Raw genomic sequence first — 17401 nt, 5'->3', positions numbered from 1 at the left:
CGCTGTCACTTCACTTCACATATTCGCTCGTAGAACAGAAACCAAAACGTCGAATCCTAAACCCAAAGTTGAAGTGTTTTTTTTTTTTAATTTCCGAGTTACAGCCAAAAAAACTGAAAAAGAAGATTTTGAAAATTATTTTTAATTTTAAATTGATTAAGGCCGTTGCAAATATTTTTCAAAGTTTATGTCCCCCCCCCCCCTTCAAAATCGGTCCGAAAAATCAGGGGGCAAAAAATATTTTTTCAAAAAAACTTCAAAATTTTAAAGGAAATAGAAGTCTAGCCAACTGAAAACCATTAGAAATGCATTTTCCTGCGTTTAAAACCATATTTAGCATGTCTGTGATCGATCAAAAATATTTTTAATTTTTGTGAAATTCCAATGTACAGCACCGCAAAAAGTTTTTTTTTCGACGAAAAAAAAAATCTCTTCAATACTTGGATATTTTGAAAACTAATGATTGCAAAACAACTGGGCAGGTGTAAAATGCATTTTTAAACACTTTTTTCATTCAAATGTTAAGACCATGGCTTGTTATTTGAATTTTTTTTTTGCCCCCCCCCCCTCGACCCCGACCAGAGTCGAGGGACATAAACTTCAAAAAATATTTGCAACGGCCTAACAAGTATTAAAGAAAAATAAAGTTTTTAACAACTGAAGTGAGAAAAATTATTCATATTGACGAGATTGCCAAAAAAAAGCTTTTCTCAATTATTTGTTTGTTTCCAAACCAAACAAATATTTTGAACCTGGTCAAAATTTGGGATGCTATTTTTTAAATGTTTATTGTGTCCACCGCACTTTTTCAAGTTTTCATTTTATGAAGCCGTCTTTTTTTAAATTTTATTACTCTAACAACTTTTATTTTAAAATGTTTACAATATGTTTTATCGATTTGGGAATCAGCACACGCCAGTTGTAACCTTCACATTGAAGGAGTGTTTGTTCCAAATGAAATTTGTTTCAAAATAAATAAATGTTGCGAATCGATGACCTCTTGGTTGACATTGATTAATGATGATTTTCATAGTTTACAAGAAAAAGGAAAAATGCTACAAAAAAATCGACACTTGTTGAGTACTCGTATAAAAAACTAGTAAAAAAAATCATGACAACGATGAAATTGGAAACAAACTTAATAAATTATATGAAAAAAATAATACTACTCGCGAAAAAAATCACCCACAAGAACAAAGTTTTAATGAAAATCGACAGAGACTGGAACATCTAAAAAAAACTGGAGTTTAATTTTTCAAAAAATCATTATTTTTAAACAGTTACGAATTGTTGAAGAGCAATTCATATCAGCCAACTAAGCTGCTATGCAGCCAGCATACCTGCAGCACTAGCAAAAGAAAACTCAAACAACAGGAAAATCCACTTCTCCCGCCCATCTACCGGCTGCTGCTGCTGTTGCTGCCGCCACCACACTTGGCTTCTTCTGAAGTGTGTCTGAAGTTGCTGAAGTCGATCGTCCCGCGCGCGCGCGTTTTCGAGACTTGAGCGTGCAACCGTTTAGCGCAGCCTTTTCAGTTCTGTTCGTGCTTTCGCAACGATGAGTCCGTGCTTTCTCCGGGGAGTTTTCCGTGGAAATTGTTGGCAGTTAACTCGGAGGCAAGCTGCTGCGGTGGCGGTTTAACCAAGCCCTTCGGGTGCAGTGCAGTTGCACGGATCCAATAAATCAAAAGTTAATCGAATTAATCCCTGGTGCTCTGGCCTCGTCGGAGGCCAATCGAGATCGCGGCGTTTTATCGATTTTGTTCGGAAATTAACCGCGCGATCGTTAATCAAAATGAGTCCTTTGGTGCGTCTGGTGCTGATTCTATCGCTGGCGGCAGGTAATTTAATGAAAAGTTGTGATGTTGTGCTTCAGAAAGCCTCAGTTTCTGTTGCTGGAAAATGTGCACGCAATCATGACGACGAAATGGAAAGTGTTGTGCCAGTGTGTTGCTGGACTGGAAAAGTGTGGCAATTAGGGCCCAACTGAAAAATGCCTTCAAAATGAGAGCAAAAAAATGGAATGTTGATAAATGAAGAAGATGCATGCAAAAACACATGCAACAACATGGTCCATGATAACGAAACATCGAAAAAGAAAAGAAAAAAAGATCTTGTGAACGAAAAGCTAATTGAAAGTGGGTGTGTTTCGATTGTTTTCAGAGGCTCGGTGCTTGTTTTCGGGTGGTGTCTTCGACCTAAACTTTTTCAAGTGCATGTGGAGGAAAGACTACGACTGCCCGCATGAGGATATACGATTTTTCCTCTACACACCGTAAGTATATCCCTTGGACCATACCATAAATTATACACGGAAAGGAGATCCATCGCCAAATCAGCAGAAGGATTTTCCTGGTTAGATTTTGCTGATATTTGCGAAAAATTACAACTTACTTCTGCTGGTTTGTTTTTGCTAATTACTGGCAAACATATTTGACAGCAGAAAATCTAGCGAAATTCTCTCTTCTACTATTTACTCTGACAAAAATTCTACTGTAAGGGGTAGCTGCAGAAATGACAGTTGTCAATCTCATCTCAGAGTTGATTGATGGGACTCAACAAAAACTTTTGAAACTAAGTGAAACTAAAAAGCAAAATTTGTGTAGTGATGTGGTAGAGTGCAATTGAAATTTAATGTTCATACAGTGCTGGTTTATCAAATCAACAAATCCAACGTGAAGTAAACAAACACTAGGTATTTTAATTTTTTTTTATTATAGACATTTCACCACTAGCTATTATGTGAAGAAGGAATTACTTGCAAACTTGTCAAAACAAACAGAAAAATGTTTTGAAAACGTTTTCAACAAACTTTCACTAATTGAGAAACATTATTATAACTTGTAAAACCATCCTACTCTCCGAATCTGCAAAAAAACGCAGATCCAAACAATCGCTGAACTAGCGGAGTTTCTCCCAAACCCAGCAGAACAATTTTCTGGTTTATTTTGACACGAGCAACTGCTGCCGGAAAAAAAACAGACGTCAGCCAAACAAAACGCTGATTCAGTGCCAAAAACCGCTGGACCAGCGATAAAACCCACTGGATCAGCGTGAAACCAGCAGAAGCATCTCCTGGTAGATTTTGGAATCCAGTAGCTCCTTCTGAACCAGTAAACTTATTCGCTGATTCTAGCGAAACCGATCCCCCAAACAACGAAAATTTTCACTAAACTAGCAAGTGTTTTCACTGAATTCCATACCAGTGCAAAACAATAAGCGATTCCAGATAGTTTTTCTGCAGGCTGAAAATCAGCGACTTATTTCGCTAGTTTTAGCGAACTTTATCGCGTTTTGGCGATGGATCCTCTTTCCGTGTAGGTACCAGCAAAAAAATAAACCACGGTGTGTTTTGTTTTACTTTGCAATTATCGGTCATTTGCATTGCATAAAAGCAAGGAGTTTTAAAATTCAATTAATCAGATTATCATATACACCTTAGATGTCGGTGCCCTTAATTGGAATTGATCAGTTATAAAAACTGATGAATAATAAAAAATAATTTGCGATAGGTTTTATTCAACAACCATATAGTTTTACACCTATGCAAAAATTGTGCTTTGGTGTACTTTCTCTGACCTTGCAAAAGAATTTGATTTTTTTTTTGCTGAGGTGTGTGTGATTATTAAAATGTTGAATATATCCTTGATGTTCTAATTAAACCGTAAATTGTTTGTCCTTTGACCGGTTTCAGCGGATTTTCTTCTCGTAATTCAGAGTTGATACAAATTTTCAAAGAAACATAGATTTTATAAATCAAATGGTCCCCTAAACCGGTGTTATAAACACCCGAAATATGTATTACGTAATTCTTCCATAACATATTGAGAACATTGTTACACTCTAAAATGTAACCCTGCAAAGTTAGAAAAAACACGTAATTTTAAAATGAAAATTTTTGTTCTAAATGAAAAAATGGCCCTTCTGGGTTATTTCAGATTCGAAAAGTACATTAAATTTCCCATAAAATGACAAGTCGCACGATTTTTGACAGTTGAGTAACGAGAAATGACAGCGATTTTAAAACTGTTTTTTAACTTTTTTTTGATGAAAAATACGTTTTTTTCGGAATTTTGAGTTCGCCATCAAATCAGGCGTCTAATTTTACACAAAAGTCCCTTTGACACCAAATTTCTATCTCTTCACGGTTGCGAGCTACAAATCACTGAAAAACGTGTCTTAGTAAAAAACCAGAAAAATGAAAGGGGTCATACCGCCCCACCGTCACGAAATATCGAAAAATGGACCTCGGATTCGTGATCAATAAATAATAACCCCTTAGAGCAGAGTTTCACGCAAATCGAAGAGGGGTCGGGGCAACTGCTGTGTGAGTTGGCGGAGAATGACCCTTATATTCTTAAAAAAAAAATTTTCTAAATGTTTTAAAGATTATTTACTTGAAATTTAACTGTCAGTATTCTCTGAAAATTACAATGTTGCGGGAACATTATGATATTATGATACATGAAAATAATTGCTCAGTATTCCACGTCAAAGTCATGAATGAAATATTGAAAAATAAAATGCATTTGTAGAGTGAGAGTTGTAAAGGTCCTATAAACATAATACCATAAACAACCTTTTGAAAAAAGAAACTCTAGATCTGGTAATGTAATAAGCAATCCATTATTAAAATTTTACAAAAATGAAAAACTCGAATTAGATAAATTATTAATTATTAGAAAATAAAAAAAATACGAAACAAAAATTTGTTAGTTATTGATTCGATTATCCGAAGTCCCATACAATGCTTCCGATAATCAAAACATGGGATAATCAAGACTTCGGGTAATGTAGTCTGGAGTGCTTTGGTAATCTTTTTAATTTTCATTGAAAACCGTTAACCAGTCCGTTGTGACCAACTAAAAAGACATTTTAAAACAATTAGGAAAATTTAAATATTTGAATCTAGGACTACAGATCGGCAAAAAAAAACTTTGTGGATTTTTTTTATAGCTGTGGCATTTTTTTATACTTTTTGTTTAAATAAATGAAAAGGGGCTTGAAATTTTAAATTTACTCTTTCATTACATTTGAGGTATTTATATCAAAAAAATGTCCTACAGATTCAAAAAAATTTGTAAAATTCAAATCTCTTGAATTTTTTATTCAAGCCATGAAAATTTAACATCAATTTTGTTTTTAAACCTATTAAATTTCTGAATCTGACTAATTTAGGGTGAAGCATTTTTAAGCAGTGATCTCATCCTTCTCTTAGTTGCACAAGAATATATGTGTGATATGTTTATTCAAAAATGATAGTATATTGTTTTTTTTTTTTAGTATATTGTTTGACCAGCAAGAAACCATGAATTTTGATTAATTCCAGGAAACATGTTTCATTCAGTATTTCCCTAACCATGTCTTGCAACAATCCCATTTATCCCACTTTAAAATTCCAATTCGTCAACAACTCTCAACCTCTCAACGCCTCATAGAGTCCTAGTGACCCACAAAAATACTAGCCTCTAACTTCGCCAGGCCCAGGTGAGACAAACAGACGTCTAATAAACTTTTCCTTTCCTACAACTGACGTCTAAACAAAACTTGGCCCATTCCATCCGATGCAAAAACCAGATCTTACATCTGGCCACTTGTACGGAGCTGAGCCACGCGTAATGTCTTTCTTGCGAAACTAGAAGCTAAAACCGTTACTCCTGCAGGTAAACTCCTTCTCCTTCTTCTGGCCTTATAGTTTACTTTTACCTTTCCCCATAGGGTGCCCACGTTTTTCCTTAATATGCAAGCTTTTGGCGCTATAAGCTTTTCATAGCAACCTTTCGGACGTCGACACGGTAATCAAGCTATAATATCATAAACACGGCAATTTCCTCACAGTTGCTTTCTAAGGAAGCTGCTGTTATGCAGCAGCAGTTGCAGAAGTCCATTGGCTTTATATGGAAATTAGTACACGAAGCTGCTTGCAGCAGCAATTTGTTAGTCATTCGGGTTTTCGCGCAGCAGTGAGTGCAACGATCCCCAGCTCGCAAGCGACAAACCCCGCGTGCAATATTCAAGATCAATGTCGAGGCAGGCACCAGAAAGTGAATTTTCCGGCTCCAGCAACCGGCTCATCTGGTCCAGTCTTACCCCTAGCACCACCCCATCCGACCTGCCAGGTGCGCTACAAATCGACCAGAAAAAAAGTCGAGTTGAAAGAGAATTTGTAGCAATTACTACACGGAGAGTTGGCGGCGGCATCGACTCGTAAAAGAATTTGCGCCAACAGACTGCGGAAACAACGGCAATTCCCGTGGAGGATTATGCAATCGACAACATAAGGGAATTAAAAAGTGGAAGATGTTCTCTGTGCGATTTGCAAGTGAGTTGTTCGCACTGATCGATGGGGGTGAGTTGGAAATTGATGAGAAGGCGTTAAAAACGAAATTGAAATGGTACAATGTAGCAAAAAATCACGGTGCAAAATCGATTAAGTGCGTGAGGTAATGGTTCCAGATGGGAAATGGTGGGAAGAAGAGGCTCTTTTTACTTAATCACACTTATTAACGCATTGAAATGGAGGTTAAAGAGACTTGAAGTGTTTTTAATCGATCAGCAATTTTGTACCGTTTAATGAAACAATAATAACACAGTCCAACAAGATTTTGTCTCTGAGACGAGTATATGTGTTCCTAGTAGAATTTTGCCTGCTGAATCCGAATCCGGGTCCAGAATTGCTCCAAATGGTCCCAATTTTGAGATACACCCGTTTGAAATGTTAGTTTAGGCCAAAATTAGCTACTTTGTTGACTATTTTACAAAAGAACTATTGAATAAACAACTGAACCAATACATGTATCTTAAAGTTCACGTTTTCCCCTTTCTGAAACACTCCTGGTTTTTAAAATTTGATTGTTTCTACGCATATTTATAGCCATTTTAAAATTATATTTTCTGTTGGTTCTCATTCAAGTTTTTCCAACTTGCATGCAAGTCAAATTCTAATTTTAAAATGGCTATAAATATGCGTAGAAACAATCAAATTTTAAAAACCAGGGGTGTTTCAGAAAGGGGAAAACGTGATCTTTAAGATACATGTATTGGTTTAGTTGTTTATTCAATAGTTATTTTGTAAAATAGTCGACAAAGTAGCTAATTTTGGCCTAAACTAACATTTCAAACGGGTGTATCTCAAAATTGGGGCCATTTGGAGCAACTCTGGACCCAGATTCGGATTCAGCAGGCAAAAATCTACTAGGAACACATATTCTCGTCTCAGAGACAAGAAACATTTGATTGTTTGTTGAACTGTGTAATTGTACCATTTACTCATTAGGCAATGACTGCGGATGAAGAATACAGCTCAGACTGTATGATTCGAAGTTTCCGCAAAAAAAAAATAACCTCGGATAACACTGATAACCTATAAAACATAACAAAAATGACTGCGCAGGCTCAACTCGACGGAAACCATACACTTTGGGGTCCCTAAAAAACACATGCACTATGAATTTTTCAAACGATATTTAATTTTTAAATTTAAAATAGCCTAAAGGTTTTATGAAAAGTTTCGGAAAATCAAACTTCAGATAATTAAATCTTGAATCTTGAAACTTCGGATAATTGAGTCAGCACTGTAAACCACATTAAAATTACTACTTAGAAAGCTCAACAATGTTTCAACACTTACTCTCAGTTAATTTGGTTCAGTTAAATCTTCGCTTTTGTGCTATTTTGTCTCAAGTTTGCTGTAAAAAGATCAAACGTGCTGCAATATAACAAACAAGTGACAATTATTGGCTAAATAAGTTGAGTGTCAAAATGCAAAAAATAAGCATGAGTTCGAATTTTCACATTCCAAACTCTAGTTAGAAAAAAAAAAAACACTTTGTTTTGATGCTTTAGCAATCGAATGTTGTTTGGAATTTCTTTAGTTTTTTAATGCAATTATTGTTTCAATTTAGTTTCTTATTTTTTGAGATTATTTTGTTTACTCTTCAAAAGTAATATCTTTCAGAATCAATTATTGAAATGAAAAGTTAATTTTTTTTTTTAATAACAAAGTGAAACTTTTAACAATGTATGTTTGTTGGATACAAATATATAAAGAAAATTAAATTTTTATTTGTAAAAGTTGCGATTATTTCAAAGTTTGGTATATTTTTTGAAATATTAATAAGATTGATATAATTTCAGGAAGGTAGTTTGTCAAAATATAGGTTGGGTATTTAAAGATATATTTTTTAAATAACAGGGTTTGAATTTTACTCGAAAAAGAATCAAAAATAACTAGCCAACTTATTAATGCAAATATTTCTCAAAGATAAAAAATGTATCAAAAAACTGCGGGAAAAATGTAAATTCTTATTATGGAATACACATTTCATTGAAAAAAAGTGTTTAAATATCCTATTTTCTAAAAAAATATAATTTTGAATGCATTGATGTTTTACGAAATAAACAAACTATGTTGGCGTCGTAAACTTCAAAAAATATCTGCAGCAGCCTGAATAAAAAAAACACAGTTCAAATGCAAAAACTTTCCCAAAGAAATACAGTGCTATCTTGCTCCTGTCAAAGATACAGCGTCCTCAAATAAAAATAAATAAATAAGTGTTACTTTTCGATACAAGTGCTAAATAGTTTTACTAGGAAATTTTGAAACATAATAGTAGTTTATGCAACAAGTTGCAAAAAGAGGATTTTTTCAGCACGAGTCGTACATTTATCCAACGAGGTTCACCGAGTTGGATAAATACGACGAGTGCTGAAAAAATCAAGTTTTGCAACGAGTTCCATACAACATTTTTTGCAATTTCGAAAAACACCCATTGAGTGAAATTTTAAGTCGAATTTTCATGTATTTTGTCAATAAATCGTTTAAATCAAAAAAAATGTTGAAAAGTGTTACTTTTCGAAACAAGTACTGAAAAGTAGAACTTTTCAGCATTTATTTTGAAAAGTGTTGCTATTCGATTCTGTTATTTTTGGTACAGAAAAGTAGGCTATTTCGTCGTTCAAGAATGACAGGAAAAGTAAGTAGTTTCACGACGGAATTGCAAAAAAACAATATCTACAGGTCATCAATTCAATGTTTTAGTCATTTTTTTAATCACCTTTCACTATCCTTCGTAACCGAGAATCTGAAAAGAAATATATGGGCTTTTTGAACTGGAAACTGCCGAAACGGTACATTCAAGATTTTATAACATTATATGTAAAATAAGCTTGTAAATAATAAATATTATTTGTTTGAGAATCATAATACAATTTTCACATTCATAGGCATTTACGTAAGAACAATTTTATTTATAAAATGTGAAAACTTTTGATTCGTGCTTCAAATTTAGTTCGAAGTGCAATATAAATCGATAATATTATAAACAAAACTAGTTTTAACGAATTCTGTGAGTTTTTAACAATTTTACCTACAATTTATATGTTTTTTTGCTAAAAAGCTGATAAACTTAGTTTACTAAATATAAACCTTGACTTTTTTTTTCTTGAAAACTATATCAGGAACCTTAGTGATGGTACATTTGATTTGAAAATAAAATTTGAACACCTTAAATCTGATTTTTACAATAAAAACTATGACTTTAAAAGTCACCCCGGAATTCAAAATAAGAATTTTTAACATAGCAAATTTTTTGAACACTATTGAAAAAACCTTTTTTTAAATAGGGTATGGACCTTGTGTGGCCCACCCCAGTACATGATTTAGAAATAATAATCTTGAGAAAAACCTTAACAGTAGGAAAATATTCCAAAAATAAATTGAAAACCTATCAATGTCACCCCGGTTTAGGGTACATAATGTACTTTGTTGAAAAGAACTAGAAAAAGATTGATCATGTTTTTTATCGCAAGGGAAATTTATTTTTAAAGATTATTCACCCCTCTCCACCCCTCAACTTGCGTTGCTGTGCTGTGCCACTTTTTGTTAGGTTTTTGTTAGATTTTATTTTAAATAGTTTCAGACGATTGGTACAAAAATGTTAAAAACAGTTTTAAATCAAGCAACCTATCATTTCAAAAATCTTTTGAGATCAAATGATAACACGCAGACGCTTCAAGCTCCTATTTAATCCACTCTTGATTAGTTCGCGTTTGTGCTACTAACTTCCATTTTCATCTTCGAGTAACACGTGAACTCGTGATCAGCTCAGCATGCGGAAGACTATCTGCAATGCACGAACCTGCAAACGTACCATCGAAACCCGGTAAAGTCAAGCTAGATCGTCATCCAGCAGCAGACAATAATGTGCAAAAGTCTGGTTGACATCCAGTTTCTGTCCCCACTTAACGGAGAGGACAACCTCGTCAAAGGTTGTACGATTCTCATTCGCGTTAGGTTCATTAAAACAATCCCTTGTACATCTGCATCGGCGGTGCAGATGCATCGTTAGTGAACTCGTCGCAGCGTGGATTCCCTTGTTTAGAGTAGGTGACATGTGGGAATTACGTGGCACACCGGTTTCACTTTCGTTGAAACAACAAGGAATAATGAATGAAAAAATAGATTTAACCAACCACGGCGACAGGGCTCCAAGCGTAAGCTTTGAACTTTGTTTCTTCTTGAAAAAAAACAAACACCAGGAAAGAGGTTGTCCCATGAGCCATGAAGCGAATCATGTGCTGGGAAAATTTTCCCAAGAAAGAAAGCAAAACAATATTGCCATAAATCAGTCGATTAACACTGTCGTGAAGTTTTGATGGAAAATCGCACATGACAGGTACTTTGATTGTTTACTTGGCTTGTACCCGCAAGATTTCCATCAGTTGAAGCATTAATCGCTGCTTGTGGAGCGAAGCAATTTCACCTGCCAACATCGGTACCAACCGCCCTTTTAAATGTGACCGAAGTGAAACAAACATCAGAAGCATTCACCAAGGTGCACCATAATTTTCCACCCATTAAACACTTAACTCGACAAACCAATTGTCGCTGCTCACTGCAAAAGTGTATCAAATCGTGACTAAATTGAAATTTTTTTCTCCTATTAAACCATGCGCAAGCTGAACTTTACCATTTTTTCCAACCGTTCTGTTTCAAACGACTCATTTTTTTTTTTGCAGCACCGTCAGGAAGGGCAGACTGATCGATATCACCCGGCCGAAGAGTGTCTTCCGGGCGGGCTTCAAGGCGCACCGCGAAACGGCCATCATCATCCACGGCTTCAACGGGACGCAAACCAGCAAGCACATCATGTTCCTAAAGGACGGTAAGCTCGAAGGAGAGACGGTTCGCTTTGCAGCGATTGGTTGCACAATGTGATAGTCACGAGCTGTGGATTTGTAGAAAAAAAGAAAAGAGTTATGTTGTAGACTAATGCATTTCGAGGCACTTTTTAATGATTTTTCTTACAGTTAGTATGTGAAATACTTGGAAAACTCTAATTTCAACTGTATTGTTAATTCCTGATAAACGAAAATATAATTTTCCACCTGCCAATCGCTTTTTCTACATATTTGTAAGCCAACTTTTTGATTTTTTTTAATCTCTTTTGAGAATACTAAAATATACATTTTCACGAGCGCCGCGGTTTTTAGATATCATTGACCAAATCGGCTCATATTCGGGATGAACTCGTCAAGTAGATCCCGTGGGAGGGCTTTTTTAGTTTATCAAAAAATGCTAGCATTTGTCTGTTGAATTAAAATAAAGATATATACCTATTTTGAGAGTTTTCACCCAAAATATTAGCCAATTTGGTCCATCCTGTTCCGAGATATCGTGACACTCGTAAATAAGCTTTAAGTTTCCTGAACGGAATATATTCATGAAACTTTCACAAGGAAATTATTCTGGAATTGAGAAAATCAAAAAAAAAATTTTTTTGGTAGATTTCACATGGAATATTTTATATTTCGTCTATATTTGACCACTAATAAACTCTTATTTTCGACTTTTTAAGAGTTTTTTTAAGTTACCTAGGTAAATCAAGCTTGAAATTGGTTACTGAACCATTATATTATTAAACATTTGTTTTCAATAGTTTTTTGTTGTTGTATAGTAACAAAAAACATAGTTTGACTAAATTCACCAAATTATATATTATTACCAAAAATTTGCAAAATATCAATGAATATATAAAAAAACAACCTAAAATTTTAAGTCTTTTTCCGATCTGTGGTCCCAAAATTCAAAGTTGCAGAAAGTCTTAAACTGTCCTTAATGTATAAAAATTCTTAATTGAATGTTGAACAATGTATTTTAAATAGTTTACAATCTGTAACAAGTTTATCCTAAAAAATAAGAATTTTCATCATTTTTTTGCCCCTTAATTTTTTGGGGAATTATGGGGGGCATGAAATTAAATTAGCAATGACCTACGTTTTTTTCTGTTTAACGTCCTTTCCAAATAATTTAAAAATTGTAAAGATGCTCTAATTATTTGAAATAGGATTAACGAAAATAAATTTGCCTCTTGATTTATGTGTGAACATTTATAAAGGTGGAAAGAGACAAAATTTTATGAAATTAGTATTTGAGTAGTTTACATTCTTTAAAAAAAATGTTTAGGCCGCTGTAAACAAAATCAATATTTATGTCCTCAAATTGAAACACAGTCCAGACTCGATTATCCGAAGGCCTTGAAAAATATTCACTTCTGATAATCGAATCACAAAACATTTTTTTGCTGTCTGATTTTTGACTGTCGATTTTGATCCTTAAAAATGCTAAAATGATTTAGAATTTTTAAATTCAAGATGGCGGCCAAAATAGAGATGATGAAGAATTAAAAAAATCATTTTGTAATTTATTGGGCAATCAATTATTTAAATCTGACTAAAATGGACTCGCAGAACTCGAATTTGATGTTAAATGTGAGAAAATAAAATAATACAAAATAAATATTTGGGTCGTGATTCGATAATCCGAAGTCCCATACAAACCTTTGGAAAATCGAACTTCGGATAGTCGAAACTTCAGATAATCGAGTCTGGACTGTATCCCAAATTGAAACCGATATCATCGTGATAATTTTATTCCAGTACTTATATCGATAACCTTCGATGCACGAAATATTTTTGCAAATTTAAAGCAAGAGTCTAATGTTTCTTATGCAAATCAATTAGTATTGATTTTGTTTGATTTCAGGATTTGTATTCGAATAAGCAAACTAGAAACATGATAGAAGAATGGAAAATTAGGTATTATCGGTTGTTTTAATCATGGGTAATTTTAAATTATAAAATAATCTGGCTTAAAAAATATGAAATCACATGGAATTTCCCAACATAAGCAAACACGAGCTTTCGAAAAGCTTCCAATTAGTAGAAAACCTTACAAAGTCACATTTCACCACGCGCTCTCTGCTCTAACCATTACATTTCTCTCTTTATTCTCACGCCGAACCCCCACTCGCTCAGCTTACCTCTCTCGCAAGTTCAACGTGTTCGCCGTCGACTGGGAGCGAATCTCGGCTTACCCGTGTTACCTGTCGTCGCTCTCCAACACCAAACTGGTGTCTCAATGCACCGCTCAGGTAATAATGTTTGTTTTGCGTTTAATGCCTATGGCATCAATTGTTCAAACTCTGTCCGCAGCTCTACTCGTTCATTACCTTTACCGGGAGCCGCAGCAAGCAGATCACGTGTGTGGGCCACTCGCTGGGGGCTCACATCTGCGGCATGATGTCCAACCATTTGACCAAGCGGCAGCATAAAATCATAGGTATGCTCTTCCTCGTGCATTTCCGTCGTCAGCAATGCTTTGATTGACAGTGCGGTCGTGACCAGTTTTTTTTTTTGAGTTAATTGATTGTTTTTCCGACATTTCATAAAAACCTAGGATTAGATCCAGCTAAACCATTGATCGAAAACCACGCTTCAACTCGGTTCCGGCTGACGAAAGATGACGCCAAAGTGGTCCAGGTCGTGCACACCAATGCCGGCTTCCTCGGGCAGAGTTCCTTTTCCGGAACGATCGATTTCTGCATCAACGGTGGACAAACCCAGCCGTACTGTAATGGTGATCAGATCAGTAAGTTTTTCAGTTAGAAGAAAAAAGAGTTAAAGCACCATGCGTTTCCGTCAAACATTAAATCTTCTTAAGTTTCAGTGGAGACGCATGGTACTTCAACAAATTTCCATGCACTAATTTGTTTCAAACCCAACTCCCTTTAGAGCAAGCCCGCTGTAGCCACTTTCTGAGTGTGTGTTACCTGGCGAATGCCATCTTTGCGCGAACGCACACCTCGATGGCGTTCCGGTGTCCGAACGGGTGCGTCAAGAACAACCGGATACCGTTCATTCCGATGCGGTACTCGGGCCGCAACCGGGGCCGGATGAAATACTACCGCATCGGGCAGGATACGCCGGATGAGTGAGTATTTGGATTTGAGTATAAGGAATGAAATAATGTGCCAGAATTATCGCGAATTGTAATATAAAAATTTAAGATAAAACAATTTACAAAAAATCAGAAATTTTTACAAACACAGCGAGTGAGCTAAACTTTTTTTACATAATTTCAAATTTTTCAGCGCCACCGGTGGTTACTGTGTTCACATGGAGCAAGCAATGAACTGTCCCTTCAACTAGTAAACGGAGAAACCAAATGAGTTACCAGCATGTAAAAATGTACAAATTGTGATATACCATATTTTTAAGTAATTAATTAAAAATCGTAATAAACAAGTCAATGTACATAAAAGAAGCAAATATAAATGGATTCATTTTTAAGAAATCAAGCCATACTTCCTCTCACATCCTAACAATTGTTATGTAATATAAGCATTTACAAGCGCCACAAATAACAATTGAGGCAATGAAACTCTACTGCCAGCACCACCAGTCGCTTCGCACTTAAATATGTGATTGAAATCATTTCCCACAGCGCATCGCAACACCTCTGCAATAAATTCTTGAGAAACAGTGAAGCTTTGCAGAGTGGCATCGCCGTTCGCCACGTGCGTTAGATTTTGATCTACATCCAACTGACGCGTTTCTCAGAATCATTCACACTGAGTTAACATCGATGTGCCAAAGTTCCGCAGTTTTTCAACGCAGCTAGCAGCTAGTTGGTCATGGCACCTTACCTACTAATTAAACGACGTCAAAATATGCATCCAGCGATGTAACGGTCACTTTACTATTATATCTAGCACATACCCCCAGGGTCTTTATGTTCATGAACGGCGAACCATACTGGGTTTCGGAGTCACTACAACGCAAATGCACTGGCGAGAACCTCCACCTCATAAATCAATGCCCGGCGTTCATCGTTGGATCAACACATAAACGAACAACTAAACCGAGCCGTCAAACTGCTCAGCCATCAACGGATGCGGGTTGTGGGTTTTTAAATTCAAATCATGACCACGCTCTCGAACCGAACCGGTATCAATACATCACGGAGTTGCCTAGTTGACTTGCAAATTGAGGTGAAAAGCGGGCCCGTTCGATGGTCGCATGTGACGGCTATGAAGATCTTCATGTAAATGGGATGGTATCGATCCGGAAGTTTACGGTCTTCCGATGCAGGAGAAAATTTTGCATCGAGATGGTTTAGACAGGTTATATTATGCAACTTTTTTGGCACATATGATATAACTAGTTATTTCTCGAGTGTAAATATCCGTCTTTGCCAAAGTTTGTATGAAACACTAAAAACTAAAAACTAAAAACTAAAAACTAAAAACTAAAAACTAAAAACTAAAAACTAAAAACTAAAAACTAAAAACTAAAAACTAAAAACTAAAAACTAAAAACTAAAAACTAAAAACTAAAAACTAAAAAACTAAAAACTAAAAACTAAAAACTAAAAACTAAAAACTAAAAACTAAAAACTAAAAACTAAAAACTAAAAACTAAAAACTAAAAACTAAAAACTAAAAACTAAAAACTCAAAACTAAAAACTAAAAACTAAAAACTAAAAACTAAAAACTAAAAACTAAAAACTAAAAACTAAAAACTAAAAACTAAAAACTAAAAACTAAAAACTAAAAACTAAAAACTAAAAACTAAAAACTAAAAACTAAAAACTAAAAACTAAAAACTAAAAACTAAAAACTAAAAACTAAAAACAAAAAACTAAAAACTAAAAACTAAAAACTAAAAACTAAAAACTAAAACTAAAAACTAAAAACTAAAAACTAAAAACTAAAAACTAAAAACTAAAAACTAAAAACTAAAAACTAAAAACTAAAAACTAAAAACTAAAAACTAAAAACTAAAAACTAAAAACTAAAAACTAAAAACTAAAAACTAAAAACTAAAAACTAAAAACTAAAAACTATGGCGTACTCAGAATTCCGAAAAAACGTATTTTTCATCGAAAAAACGCTACGAAAGTTTTAAAAACTCTGCCATTTTCCATTACTCGACTGTAAAATATTTTGGAACATGTCATTTTATGGGAAATTTGATGTACTTTTCGAATCCCAGAAGAGTAATTTTTTCATTGAGAACAAAATTTTTCATTTTTAAATTTCGTGTATTCCTAACTTTGCAGGGTTATTTTTTAGAGTGTAACAATGTTCTACAAGGTTGTAGAGCAGACAATTGCAAAAACACTCTAAAAATTAACCTCCAAAGTTAGAAAAAACACGAAATTTTAAAATGAAAAATGTTGTTCTAAATAAAAAAAATTACCCTTCTGGGTCAATGTAGATTCGAAAAGTACATTAAATTTCCCATAAAATGACATGTTTCAAAAAAAATTACAGTCAAGTAACGGAAAATGGCAGTGTTTTTAAAACATTTTTAGTGTTTTTTTTCGATAAAAAAATACGTTTTTTCCGGAATTCTGAGTACGCCATCAAATCGGGCGTCTAATTTTACATAAAAGTCCCTTTGACACCAAATTTCTATCTCATCACCGTTTCAGGCTGCAAATTATTGAAAACACCTCTTTTTTCGCATGTTCAAAAATTGAAGGGGTAGTACCGCCCCTCCGTCACGAGGTATCAAAAAACGGACCTCGGATTCGTGATCAGGGACAAAAGTTACCCCGTAGGACAAGGTTTTACGCAAATCGAAGAGGGGTCGGGGCAACTTTTCCCGATTTCGTGTGAGTTGGTAGAGAATTACCCACATGATAATTTGTTGAACTGCAAATTCAGAAACGAAAATTCGGTCACAGCACAGATTTTGAAGTATATTTTATTTGCGTTTTGATAATTTTTGGATAAATTTAATAAAAATCAATGTTTGATCGATTTAAAAAAAACACTCAAAAATACTTAAACAAGAAGCATAAAAACGTAATGACAAACTTTAATCGCAGCAGTGTTCAAATAACAAAAAAAAACTACGTAATGAGTACAGTCCAGACTCGATTATCCGAAGCCTCGATTAACCGAAGTTTTTATTATCCGAAGTTCGATTGTCCGAAGGTCTTTTTTCTTTTTCTTGTTTTAAACATCAAATTCGAGTTCTGCAACCCCATTTTAGTCAAATTTGAATAGTTGATGGCCTATTAAATGATAAAATGTATTTTTTCAACATTTC

At 34.6% G+C, this 17401-nt stretch overlaps 1 protein-coding gene across 1 annotated transcript; it reads left to right on the top strand.

The window, feature by feature from the left end:
- Positions 1 to 1686: 1686 nt before the first annotated feature.
- LOC120423095 (phospholipase A1) lies at positions 1687 to 14658 on the top strand. Its single transcript, XM_039586773.2, has 8 exons — positions 1687 to 1841; positions 2164 to 2275; positions 11020 to 11165; positions 13318 to 13433; positions 13495 to 13621; positions 13739 to 13930; positions 14074 to 14272; positions 14433 to 14658. Exons 1-8 carry the CDS (start codon positions 1796 to 1798, stop codon positions 14488 to 14490), a joined length of 996 nt encoding a protein of 331 aa, XP_039442707.1. The 5' UTR covers positions 1687 to 1795; the 3' UTR covers positions 14491 to 14658.
- The last annotated feature ends 2743 nt before the right edge of the window (positions 14659 to 17401 follow it).

Source organism: Culex pipiens, chromosome 2 (genome assembly GCF_016801865.2).
Source record: "Culex pipiens pallens isolate TS chromosome 2, TS_CPP_V2, whole genome shotgun sequence".
Classification (NCBI taxonomy): Eukaryota; Metazoa; Arthropoda; class Insecta; order Diptera; family Culicidae; genus Culex; species Culex pipiens.
This window is presented reverse-complemented; position numbering and strand designations above follow the sequence as displayed.